Source organism: Nyctereutes procyonoides, unplaced genomic scaffold, assembly GCF_905146905.1.
Source record: "Nyctereutes procyonoides isolate TBG_1078 unplaced genomic scaffold, NYPRO_anot_genome, whole genome shotgun sequence".
Taxonomy (NCBI): domain Eukaryota; kingdom Metazoa; phylum Chordata; class Mammalia; order Carnivora; family Canidae; genus Nyctereutes; species Nyctereutes procyonoides.
The window spans coordinates 15,831,316-15,844,416 of NW_026575142.1; the positions used below are offsets into that span (position 1 = coordinate 15,831,316).

The following is a 13,101-nucleotide window of genomic DNA, read 5'->3' on the forward strand; positions in this document are numbered from 1 at the left end:
CCAGAAAAGCTATGGGATTAACCTGAATTCAAACTGGGCATGGAAAGAATCAAACCACAGAGGGGATTGGAAGGGACAGCGGCAGAAAGAATAAAGTGACTTTATGATCATCTCCCTGTGGAACCTGCTCTGTATACTATAACAGCTATGTGTGCAATTAGCACACTTATTACAAAGGACTAATCCCTCCACATGCTGAATAGAGAGCTCCTTGTATTCCAAATGAGTGAAATAATATTTTTATAACTTAATAGAATGTTGTAGAAAGTGGGACCTATTTCCCAATGATCCAGCACCAAGACATACGTCCTGAAAAAGTGAATCAGGCCCACTGTGCAAGCATGAGCAGCAGCGGCAAGGCACGATTCCATGATCTTAGAGGTATTCAGACACCACGGAGGCCAAATGCTGCAAGATCCCCATCAGAAGGAAAATTTGTCTGCCATGCACATCGCTGTAACCCCAGGGCCCAGGACAGTGCCTGTGACAGAGGAAGAAGACAGGTTTTGAATGGCTGCATGAATGGAACTCCACAAAGCAAATAGGAAATTATAAACAAGGATGGTTTCCCACCGCCCCCCACCCCCCAGCTTGAATTGCAAATTTTATTTAATTGCAATTATAATGATTTTACAGGTCAGGGGTTTGGGCACCTGTAACAGTGGGGTAAGTCTCAGCTTAAGAAGGGTAGTTCCCATCACCTAAAGGCAGCTGGTGGAAAGGGGAATCTGTAACCATCCCTGGAAGGCTCTGTGTCTGAAACACAAACTAGAAGAAAAGTTTGTTCAAATTCTCCATGGAGAATATTTTTTATTTATTTATATTCTTCTTGCATACTCTAAAACGCACAGTGTGAATTTCCTTTCCTCAGAAACAGTTGTGAGCCTGGTCAATTTATCGGAGCTCTTCAGAAGGTCTTCGGAAACGGTGCCTTAGGTGTGAGCTAAGCGAGTCACAGAGATTGGTCATGAACTACTACAAAATTACAGGAGATCTAATTATTATCCAACGGTTACTAGAAAAGCATTGAGAACACCGGACATACAGCCAGACAGAGAGGGTAATAGAAGAGCAGATGCTATTTAAGTCAGGGATTTCCATATAGATGACTCTATGTACAGTATCAGAATTCTCTTACAGACAGTAAACTGATGCTTGGGTCATTATTTTAAGGGTACTCTAATATAAATACAAGTCTCACTAATTTTAATCTTTTTTCTTTGGCTCACAAATGCACGAAAATACCATAAACAGTTTTCTGAACTTACTGCATTAATATATATAAATAAGATACATTACAAATGGGAAGAAAATACAAGACGCCTCTTTAACATGGTAAATCTCTGAATATAAATAAGGAATTATTTCATTTGCCTACAATTTAAACAGTCCTTGAAATCATTACATGTGTTCTTCCCCTACCCCCAAAAGGTCAGACAACAGAAATATACACAATTCTGCACAAATTAGTCTCTAAAAATACAACAACAGTATACCTGTAGCAATGACTCTGCTATGATTTTCCCTTAACAGGGTACTAATGGAGAGGGTGTGACTCTTGTCAGCTAGTGGTACTTTGTCTCATCTGTCATCACCTCAGGCAGGAGAAACACTGACAACGAGGTCAACTCTCCCCAACAGTATGTTCCTTGGTCCCTGTGACAATGTCTTGAAAAACATCTTTCCTGGGATTGTTGGGCAAGCTGGTTTACAGCATGTTTGGCCCTCAGTAACTGCTGAAGGTAAAGTTAATTTTCTTGGAGTGGGAGACATGCTGTGATCTATCACCAAGCCACACTCACTATACATACATATACATATATAGAGAGAGGTATATATAACTGTACATATATACTGTGTTCCTAATGTGCAACTTTTTAAAAAGAACGTTATTTCCTACTAACTATAACAAGCTTAAGTAAGGTTTAAACAGTATTCTTCAAGATATTATATTTTCCCTCAGTGAGATAGCCTATGTGTTTCAGCAATTTATGGAGGTTGTCCTAGAGTGCCGGAAGGAAAGGGGACTCCCATAAACTTGTGTTCTGTAGAGGCCAATTACAGATCCTGGCCCAGTCTTTCTATCTCCTCAATGAGGAAGTCAATATCAGACTGTGTAGCAGCTGGGTTCGAGATGACCATCCGGAAAAAGTTGGCCTTGTCCCCCTGAGGCTGGTAGCCAACCATCGTTGTGCCAGACTCCATCATCAGGGCTTTGATTTTGGGAGCCACCTTGTGATGGAAAACATAAAACAAAACTCAAGACCAGTATTAACACCACTCTCTTTTCAACAACGCAACCCATTTCTTAGTTGAAAGAAAGAGCAATTGGCTTCACTCTCTGCATTTATACTGGCATAAAGGCAAATATTTTATACAAGTTTCTTTTGTGGTTAATATCCAATGACTGAGTCTATCTACCCAATCATAAATTCCCTCAGAAACTACAGTGTGACTGAATTTTGAAAGCCAGTCATAGAACAATGATAAAATGAAAAACAAAAACAAAAACTTCTTATGGGCTACAACACAAATTAAGTCTTCTGAATAATCCAGAGCCCAGGATACTGCCTGGCACACAGACTATGCTCAGTGAATATTTTGTTAGATGAATGAGATATTATATAAATTAAATACTAATACCAACATCTACAAATAATAAACTGGATATAGAAATCAATGGCTAGAATGAATCAGCATTAGAGTGGACTTGACCTTAGTAAAAGACATTTTAATAGACAAACTTAATTTGGAAGTTCCTAGGAATAGGTATATCATTCAATTGCCCCACATACAGCCCCATCAACTTAAGGCAGGGATGCGTCCTTTAGAGGTTCCCCCTATGTCTGAATCTCAGTAAAGGGATAATCCAGATTCAGAGAGAATATAACAAGATGGCTCCCTACCACCCCAAGTCTTTATTTTGTTATTTCTCCTCCATAAGAAGGACACATTAAAGTATGGATGTTCTGACCAGTCAGAAATTGTAGAGGGTTAGATGAGACAAGGAGAGATTCCATACCCTGTGTAGTTTTTCCCGTCGTTCAGGGCTATCTGGAATGCCCCTGAGGCTTTGTGGAATATACCAGAAACAGACGTTTGTATGCTCAGGCTGCAGAGATTTTCAGAAACAAACCAGAAAATTATGAGAACTTGAAAGAAATCTGTTCCCAAACCCTTATGTACCTTTGGTGGGAGGCTCTCAGATCAAAAATATATATGTGTTTTAAAAAGGGCTTCAAGGGGCGCCTGGGAGGCTTAGATGGTTAACTATCTGCCTTCAGCTCAGGTCATGATCTCATGGTCCTGGGATCGAGTCCCACGTCATCTTCCCTGCTCAGCAGGGAGTCTGCTTCTCCCTCTGCCCCTACCCTGATCATGTTCGCTAATAAATAAATAAAATCTTAAAAAAAGGGGAGGGGCTTCAAGTTCATCTTGAAGGCAATGTTACTTCTATACTAGGGAGAAAAATGCCTAGTTACCCAGTCATATCTGACAAGACAGCTGTTTCCTATAGCCAATTTTCTAGATGACCAAAGACCACATTTTTTTTTAAAAAAGATTTCATTTATCTACTTTAGAGAGAGAAAGAAAGTATGAGCAAGTGGGGATAGAGGCAGGGGGGCAGAGAGGGGAGGGGCAGCGGGGGAGGAAGGAGGACAAGCCCACTGGGCTGAGCACAGAGCCAGATGCACAGCTCACTCTCACACTCCAAGACTATGACCTGGATCTCAGGACCATGAGACATGACCTGAGCCAAAACCAAGAGACGGCTGCTCAACTGACTGAGCCACCCAGACACCCCATTCAGGGTCTCAAAATTACCACCTTTAAGCACTGAAGTGTTAAAAAAACTATTACATTTGGGTAGTTTTTTAAAAAAGAGTGTCATCCATCTTGCCATTTTGTAGTGCCTCTTATATGGACGATGCTCGGCTGAGCATAGTAAATATTTTATGAGAGTATTATTTTGATATTGAGTCTTCTCTTGATGACTCAGGATTACTATAATGAACTTTAATACGACATCTAAACCGTAAGACAGTCTCACTGAGATGCCTAGAACTGTTTAGTGTCCTTGCTCTAAAAACTCCTATCCTTTTCGAGTTCTTCTGTATTCTTGCCATAATTTTTCAATTTCCTTCCTAGCTGCTGTTTGCCATCACTCTGCCTGCCTCTAACTGGCTGGACATATCACATTTATCTCTAATCTGCTAGAATGTTTAAAATAGTGTAAATGATCCAAGTTTGGTCCCATAGGTGAAAGGCATGACCACCGTATCATTAAGTTGAACTGCTCAGGGCTTTTTCTTCCTCATTTCGTAACTCTCTAGTGTGTTCCTGATAGTTCAGGTTGCCTGATGAATAGACCAAACTGAATGTAGGTGGTGTTATATTATACTGGTTTATGAATGGATTTTCTTTTATTGAACGCTGGCTCCTATTCCAACTTTCTTTGTCCAACTGTGAGCTCTATTAGGGCAGAGACAGTGTCAGTTTTGGTCACTAATATATAACCCAGTTTATGGCCTGGAATCCGGCACATGGCAAGCATTCAGTCAATAGTAGTAAGACAAGGTCCTTATTGTGTGCAATATGGATATGAACTCAGGGCTGAAACAACAAAAAATTTTTTGAGGTGAGGGGAGGAGGGGAAGGGCAGAGGGAGAGGGAGAGAGATCTTAAACAGGCTTCACGCCCAGCAGGTGAGCCAGATGCGGGGCTTGAACTCACAGCTCTGAGATCATGACCTGAACTGAAATTAAGAGTAGGATGCTTAACCAGCTGAGCCACCCAGGTGCCCCAGGGCAGAAACAATTTTATCTTGCTCTCCTCATAATGAATTTATGTAAAGTAGAACTTCATTTTAGATCCAGTCTTGGGAGACAAAGATACATGTGTCTTATGAACTTCCTGGAACTGAGAAATAATTTATCATGCAGGTTCAACATAATAATAAGACATACCCAGGAAAAATAAAGGATTCAAATACGCCAAGCAAGGGCCTCTTGTCTGCAAAGGGCTGGTCAAGAGCTGTACCATTTTAGAAAAGACCAAGGGCAAATGTCATCCCAATGCTATCAAAAGAGAAGCTCATAGACACAGAGGGAATTAAATGAAGAGTACATAAAAAAATAAAAATTCAGAAGCAGCTTCTGGCAATGTGGGTAAATATGGCTTCGGGAGCATCCCTCACGAGATTTTCTGGAAATTCTGTGCATCTAGTCTATGATGACAACTTACCTCACCGTCAAAAACCATCTCAAATTCTTCTCTGTTTTTAATCTTGGCATAGAGGTATTCAGCCAATTCCAAGCATTTGTTGATTTGATTTTCAAATCCCACTGTGCCCTGGTTTAGGAAAAGAAAAGTCATGTGTGTTGGTAATGGGTTGCATTTTCCTGTGAAGAGCATTTGAGAAAGCTACGCTGACCCTGTCTATTGGAAATACCTACCAGAGTATCCTTGAAGATGGTTAGAAGAGCTACCTAATTCAATGAGTGCAGTTTCTTCAGGCCTTGCAAACGAGAAGATGAAGTACGTCTATTCTCTTTTGAAGGTGCTCTAGTCTCTGGGCAGTAAGTCTCAATAAGGCTTGTAGCTTCCCTCTACTTACCCACAGCATGGGCCTGAAGCCTATTGTTAGTTTGCTTTAGGATAGTGCTGCTCAAAGTGTGACCTATGGAATGAGGCCAGTCCATAAATTACGACTGGCGCATGCATGATAATTTGAGAACAGAAATTGAGATTAAGCAGTAAAAATCTTTAACAGCATTTGACAGTAATTTTATGTCTACGGATTCTAGTTTAAAAAATTAATGTTTAAGCTTTAATGTTTCTGTCAATTCCTCATCATCTATTGTATTGGTCCATGATTGGTTAAAAAAAAAAACAACTGGTTCTTCACCATGGAGTTTGTGAAATACTGCTTTAGCACCCACCTTCCCCAGCAGTAAGTCCTAGCCGAGCATGTCCCCATCCTCCCTGGGAGGCTACCTTCCACATAATACAGTATTATCCCTTTCTGGTGTCAAGCAGGCAGGCAGGTGGGGAAGCCACCAGTCTCAGGACATGCCCTAAGATTGCAATAGCTCCAGCTATTGACAAACTGGTTGAGCATGAGTTTCAAAAGCCAGCATGGCTGATTAATAACAACAGCATGGGGTTGTTGAATGGGTTGGTGTTAACAAGGCGAGCAGATGCGCAAGGCTGGTTTGTAGGTTGTTAATGGGCCAGGGCAGGGTCCAACATAGGCAAAGCATGAGCCTCCCCAAGTAGTCACTGCTGAGTGTGATTCCTTGGCTAGTCCACTTTCCACTTGAGAAAGAAGCCAGCACCAGGGCCCCACCTCAGCCATCAATTCACTATGAGCCAAACTCCTGGCAGATGGTTCAAGAGGTTATTTTGGGCAAAATGAATTCATGCTATTTATATGTGTAAAATACCCACAATTGCTTTGTGCTAGAAATCAGGCTATATCTATATTAAGACAAAATGACTTAATGAGGAAAAAAACTAATAATCCATCAAATCCTTCCTACAGAAAAAACATCTGACTAGATATATTGCTGGAAAACCTTGTTGTTTTGGTATTAGTAGATACAATCTTAAATGTGGAAATTATTAAAATTTACAGGAGGTGAATCAAAACAATGGTTGCAATATAAAGCCGTGAAATCAAAATTGCCTTAATTGATTGCATACAAATACTTTTGAAACAACAGTCAAAATCCTCTCCCCTACCCATATTTAGAGGGAAATTTCAATCGTCTGCTTTTTTTTTCTAGATACAGAAATGCACCCCAAAAGATTGATAAATATAGATGTGGCATGCCTTAGTCTAGCAGTAGGATTTCTCAGCATAAAGCATGCGATTTTCCAAAATAGCATATAAAGTACAAATAATCTTACATTCTCTGTATCTGCGCTATATAATTTCAGCATTCCTAAGGATTACAGAGGAAGTCTCTATCTTGGCAAAAGTTTTAGTTGTTATAAGAGAAAGTTACAAGAAAACTTCATGTTAATTCAAATTGAGGAGACTGAATGGAAGGAGGGAGATTTTGACATAAAGGATAAAGTGATCTCATTTGCAAACAAAGAAAATATAGTTAACTCAATTATCTAGATATTGATTGCACACATATTAAATTATCTGTGATATATCTTTGCCTCTCTTTTGCCAGGCAGCCTGTGCAGATTGCATTTCTGTTCTATTTCCTGAATTCTCTCCTTCATACCTTTGCTTTCCACATCAGCCAGAACTTGAAAATGTCCACATGGCGACCACACTGGATTGCCTTGTCCCCAGTGTCGTAAGAGACATCATACTGCTTGTCTGGCTGAAAAAGGTATCCTGCACACATCTGGTTGCATCCTTGGAGTATACCCTATTGTGAAAATCAAGATGAGTTTGCATCTGTATTCATAGCAGAGATGTAAATGACTTTGAAACAGGGCTGGTGGAAGGAGGGACTTGGGATCACATGTGACCTTTCTTCTCATGTCTTTAGGGGCCTTCCATTTGTTCTGATGTCTTTCTTGAAAACCACCCCTGGAAAACACCTTTGCCCCTTTCTCTCCGGTTACTCTGATTAGAAAATGATTTTTTGTTTCAGATGCTTACAACAAGGGATCCACTGTCCCTCTAGGGGGCATTTAGAAATGTGTGTGGGAGTGTTGGGTTGTTTCCAAGACCAGGAAGTGCTATGGCATTCAGTGGACAGGGGCTGGGGATATAAAATTCCTGCAGTGGCTGGAGATAGTCTCACGCTGTGAAAAATTTTCCTCCCTCCAAGCACTGCCCCACCACCCCACCTAAAGTCTTCTAGTCTTTTCCAGGATCTCCTGTACTGTTAACAAACACTCTATTAGGAAAGTAGTAAAGAGTTTGGGCAGGTTCCGGCTCCTACAAATTGGAGACAGATTTTTGGAATAGCCTCAGTGCACAAACATTTTACCAGAGCAACAGTGCTTTTGAGAGCAGGGTCCCATTACTAGATGCTTAAAGAACTAACTCATTTACAGAAGCTTTTTAGCCAACATTCCTTGTTGCTCTAAGTTGACATTTGCAGTTATTCCACCCAACCGACCTCAGCTCTTCGGACCACAAATTCATGCTAAGGACCTATAGTATGTTCCAGGGAGAGCTCTTTGTATTCACTGAGATGAGAGTTGGTGGCTCACCCAATGGCTTTCACTTTTGCCTGTCCAAACACGAAGGAATGAGCAATGAAATGATGCCCTTATAGTTTTGGTCACAGGCAGGGCCCTGAGACTGAACAGTAGTAGGAAGGGCAGTGGAGGGCGAGAGCCCAGAGGAGGCAGGAGCTGGCTGGAGGCTGAGAGGCAAGGGCAGGAAGGACAGCAATGGTAGTCTCAGTGGGGCTGTCAACCTCAGTGTCTGGCAAGTACAGTAAGAAAGCAAAAAAAAAAAAACCCCCAAACCCTATGCTCTTCTCTTCTTGTGCCTCAAAAAGGACATTCAGGCTGCCGGCTCATCTTTGGAGGGAGCACAGACCTTTTCCTTGACAAGAATGGCAGAGCACTGCAACAGCACACCCATCATCTTGTGAGGGTTCCAGGTGACTGAGTTGGCCCTGAAAGAAGCACATGATATGCTCTGAGGAGAAGGCGCAGGAGTCAGCAAGACGCAACTGTCCTCTTGAGGAAAATGCAACCCGTTGCAACTGGAGCCAGTGTATGTTTTCGATGCCTCGCCCCCTAGATTGGCTAGTCTCAGGGTCCTGGGTTGCAGACTGCCTCTTCTAAATAACAGCTATTAATAACAGCTAACATTTATGAAGAGTGTTTATGACGTGTCCTGTTGTCCTGAGAGCTTTGCAGGCATGATCTCAGTGGTTAGGAACTCAGGCTTTGGAGCCAGACTGTCCAAGTGTGAATGCTGGCTCTGCCATTTGCTAGTTTGGGCAAGTAACATAACTTCTCTGTGCCTCGGTTTTCCCATCTGCAAAATGGGGAGAATAGCGTCTGCCTCACAGAAGTTGATAAAGGATAAATACAAAATGCTAATAACCATTCTTGGAATATCTAATTCTCACAACAACCCTGTGAGGCAGGGACTACCATTACCTCTATTTTATGTGGAGAAACAGAAGCATGAAAGGGTTAAATACCCAAAGTCAAACAGCTGGGAAGTGCCAGAGCCAATATTCAAGTCTAGGGAGTATGACTACAGGGCCAGTGCTCACAACTCTTCTGCTAGCCTGCCTCCCTCTAGGAGCCAGGCCCTGGCTTCTTTCTATCTTCCTGTTCTTATTTATAAAATGGGCTGGCAATGCTGACCTACCTGCTTATGAGGTGGTATGAAGAGTGACACCTAAAAGCAAGGATCATTTAGGTAATTCAAGGTTTTGACTACTTAGCAGCATTGTTTAAGTGCCAAATGAACCTGATATTGCCAGTGTAGGCTGCAGTGGTAGCTGAACAAACATGGTTTCCTAGCAACCACAGCAGTCGTTCAGACACAATAAAAGGGTTAAGGAGCAGGCTAGCTAAGCCATCACAGAGACAAGTCGGTACAGTCTATGATGACAGGAACGGGGGTAACTTGCTCCAGTGGTTTCCAGACTCCTCCCAATATGGGCCGGCCCACAGCTGGCCTCTGCACCTTAATACCTGTGAAGGATGTTTTCCCCAGGCACAGCAATTGGCTCTGAACTATACTGCCTCTGTCCTCCCTAGAGCTAAATCCTTGCTGTGAATTTTTAACCTCTTCATTCTGCTGAGGTCCTTTAGGCAAGAAAATAATTTAGTTGTCTATGTGACTCTAGGGTGTGTACTGTGTTTCGAGAATAAGTAAGGCCTGAAGTACTTTCGCCCCTTTGCACATAGTAGAATAACCTTTGTGAAAGAGCCCTGTGAAGAATTCTTTGAAAAGGTGACTAAATGTTTATCTCAGTAAAAATCATCAGTGTCAAGTCATATTTAAAAGGCAGGGCATTTCATCAATTTTCTCATAGCTATCATTCACTGACTCTTTAAAAAAATGTATTTAGGTCTCAAAAAATGTCTTAAATGGTTTTTTGAATGTCCTAGAGGACTGAAGCAAATGATTCTTGGCTGTTACAAATGTAAAATCATAAAGACATGATATGGATTCAATTTCTTTCAGAAGACATATGTGCTTTAAGATGTTAGAAAAAGCTAAACCTTTCAAGTTTTCCTAGACTCAAAAGATGGAAAATGAAAATGGCCTGAAAAATCTAAAGTACAGTTGGATTGGCTCATCTCCATTTCCTATATTATCTGATGATTATGCTTCAGAGAGTCAGCTCCACTCACCTTGACACTGGCCTTTCAAGACCGAGCCAGAAGGAAAGAGGCAGAGTAGAGGCACCTAAGACTCAAGCTGGAGTCCTCGCTGTGAGAGAAGCCACTGGTGCACTTTCCCTGCCCCCCCCCACCTCTTCCCTCCGTCTGCTCTCACCTCTCTCTACTTTGCTCCAGCCACACCGGCCTCTTTGATGGTCCTCCAACTTGCCAAGAACAGCCCTACTTCAGGGCCTTTGCACTTGCCCTTTTACCATCTGGAATGCTCTTTTATGTATCCTTGCTTCCTGTCCCCCTTTATCCCAGGATCTGCTGAAATGTCACATCCTCAGGAAGGCCTCTGACTACCCCGTCTCAGATAGCATGCCTTTGTCCGCACTGTTACCCTAACTCTGCTTTGTTTTTCTTTACTATGAGACAGACTAAATATCTGTTCATGGATAAACACTGATGTGTAACTTTAAACAAGTTACCCCCGTTTCTGTCATCATCCTTCCACTGGACAGGAAGCTTCAGGAAGGTAAATCCCTTCGTTGATAATGCTTTTTAGAAACTGCCTTATTTTTCCTACATGTACCAGATACATATTTTTTCTTAGAAAAGTGCCACAGGTGGCTGGACTGAAGGCAGGTAACTGAGTATTCACATTCATGGCTGCCTGGCTCGTGATAGGTGCTCAGGAAATATTTGCTAAATGAATGAATGAATCAAGGTGAGTTCATTCTGGATCAATATTTTGGAGCCAGGTTAAAGTCATATTTGGCTTATGACTGCATTCTCTCTAATCAGAAGCTTCTGTTCCTGATATGAAATGTGCCAGGTTAGCAAGTGAACACAAGAAATGATCCTTCTTCTAGCTGGCGGGGTAGGGGCCTGGTTCTTCTGGGTGGAGGTGGGAGTGTTGTGGCAGCAGTGAGTGTCTTGGGAAAAGCCCAGATGGGTTTTGATGCCTCAGTGCTCCTCTGGGTAACCTTCTTTGCCTCCTCAGCCACTGTAGGTGACAGCAGAGGGGACTGCCATTTGCAATGGGTGCAAGATCCAAACATGCCAGAGGATTTGACCACCCACCAAGTAAACTCAGTAATTGAGGACAGGAAACAAAGGGGTGGGGGTGAGGGTTTCATGTTGGGAGCTTGTGCAGAAATGGCTCAGGTACTGGGCCAGAAAAAATAAAAAGTAGAACTAGAAAAAACAATCATATTTGGCTTAGAACCACCTGCTAAACTTAAACAGTGAGCAAAGAAAATAAATTAGTTAGATCAACTGAGTGTCCTATCGCGTTCTCAGCAGTAAATTAAATGAGAAAGAAGAGTGGACTGAACCAGTGCCCATTTCTGTGCCCTTGGCTAACTCTCATTTAGCCCCTAGGTCCCCTCCTACCTTCTCTTCTCTACCACCCGGCTTCCTAGCAATCACACCTGTCATTGTGCTTATCACGTTGTGTTGTAACTGTTTTTCCTCTATTGTGAGCTCACTGAAGACTCCTTTGACTGGGAATCATGTTTGGTTCCCCATTGCCTCGAATACAGTAATTGCTCAATAAATGCCTACTGAACTAAAGTGGACTTAGATTGAAATATGACGTTGGGAGTCGGGGTAGAGAACATCAGTGGACTGGGCCGCGCAGCATGTTTGATGGCCTGAATGGAAGGCAGCCCTGAGCTCAGGCCCTTACCTTTCTATGCCGCTGAGTTTGTGGCGGTGCTTCCGGGACATGAGCAGCCCACCGCCCCAGGCAGCCTGTGGGGGCAGAGACAGGAGGGGGAGGGGGAGCAGTGACATTTTAGAATCCCCAAACAATCACTCCACACCCCTAGTGAAATGAGAGAGAAGGGAAATGGTGAAAAACGTTGAGTTTGTTTGACAAAGGGCACCCACACTGATGGTTCAACCAGGGGCAGTTCTATTTATCATCTGTCACTTCTTCTCCAAAAGTTCCTCCAGGTTAACCTCAGAGCAGTGGTGTGAATGATGCAGGTAAATCGGGCCTGAGCCTATGGTACCAAGACCCAAAGGCCCAGAGTACTGCGGAAAGCCAGGGGCACTCAGTGAGCCCCAGCATGGCTCTGGAAGTGACACAAAGGACACAAAGGACAGGGCGCACCATCTGATTCTCCCTGGGGTAGAATTCTAAGGGCTCCTGATAAAACTCAGAAGGCAGCAGCTATGCCGGGCTTGGGGGTCTCTCCACAAGAGTTAGACATTTTTGTGGGTGCCCTGATGCTAGTTGACTGAATAGCTTGGGATGCCACATGACACAAGAGCAGCCTTTGGTGATCATGTGCTCAACAGTTGGGCAGATTACCCAACTGTCCAGTTATGAGAAGTTATAGCCATAAGATCATGGAGAGAGAAAAAGGAAAAAATACACCCAGTCTCTATGTTCCTGGGAAAATTTGGGACTAAATCTCTTGGTTGATAACACTTTCCTCATAGGACTTTTTTTTTTTATATGTACCAGATACATGTTTTTTGCTTTGTTTTGTTTTGTTTTTGAGAAGTGTCATAGATGACTGGATTGAAGGCAGGTAGATGAGTTTCTGGATTCATGGCTACTTTGTCTACATCGTATCTCAGACATTTTTCGCTCTGAAACCAGCTAAATTCCACTCTGCAGCTATTTTCTAGACAAAAGCTTCCTGGAAAGGTGGTGGGGACTGTATTCTCACAAGAACCACAGAAGACGGTGGCGGGCCAGTGAGCAGCTAGGTGAGTCCTAGAAGATGTACAGGCTCGTAGTATGTACTTGTCATGGATGGCCAGCTAGAGGCCACAGAAGGGCTGAGCTAACGTGATGTGTAGAGAGCA

At 42.7% G+C, this 13,101-nt stretch overlaps 1 protein-coding gene across 1 annotated transcript in view; it reads right to left on the reverse strand.

The window, feature by feature from the left end:
• Positions 1 to 834: 834 nt before the first annotated feature.
• GAD1 (glutamate decarboxylase 1) overlaps positions 835 to 13,101 on the reverse strand; it is a 42,071-nt gene continuing 29,804 nt past the window's right edge. Inside the window, exons 12-17 of the mRNA XM_055308208.1 lie at positions 11,969 to 12,033; positions 8,522 to 8,600; positions 7,242 to 7,391; positions 5,245 to 5,352; positions 3,023 to 3,112; positions 835 to 2,232 (exon numbers count right to left, since the gene is read on the reverse strand). Of these exons, the coding sequence (XP_055164183.1) occupies positions 2,059 to 2,232; positions 3,023 to 3,112; positions 5,245 to 5,352; positions 7,242 to 7,391; positions 8,522 to 8,600; positions 11,969 to 12,033 (666 nt within the window). The 3' untranslated portion in view covers positions 835 to 2,058. The remainder of the gene's footprint in view (positions 2,233 to 3,022; positions 3,113 to 5,244; positions 5,353 to 7,241; positions 7,392 to 8,521; positions 8,601 to 11,968; positions 12,034 to 13,101) is intronic.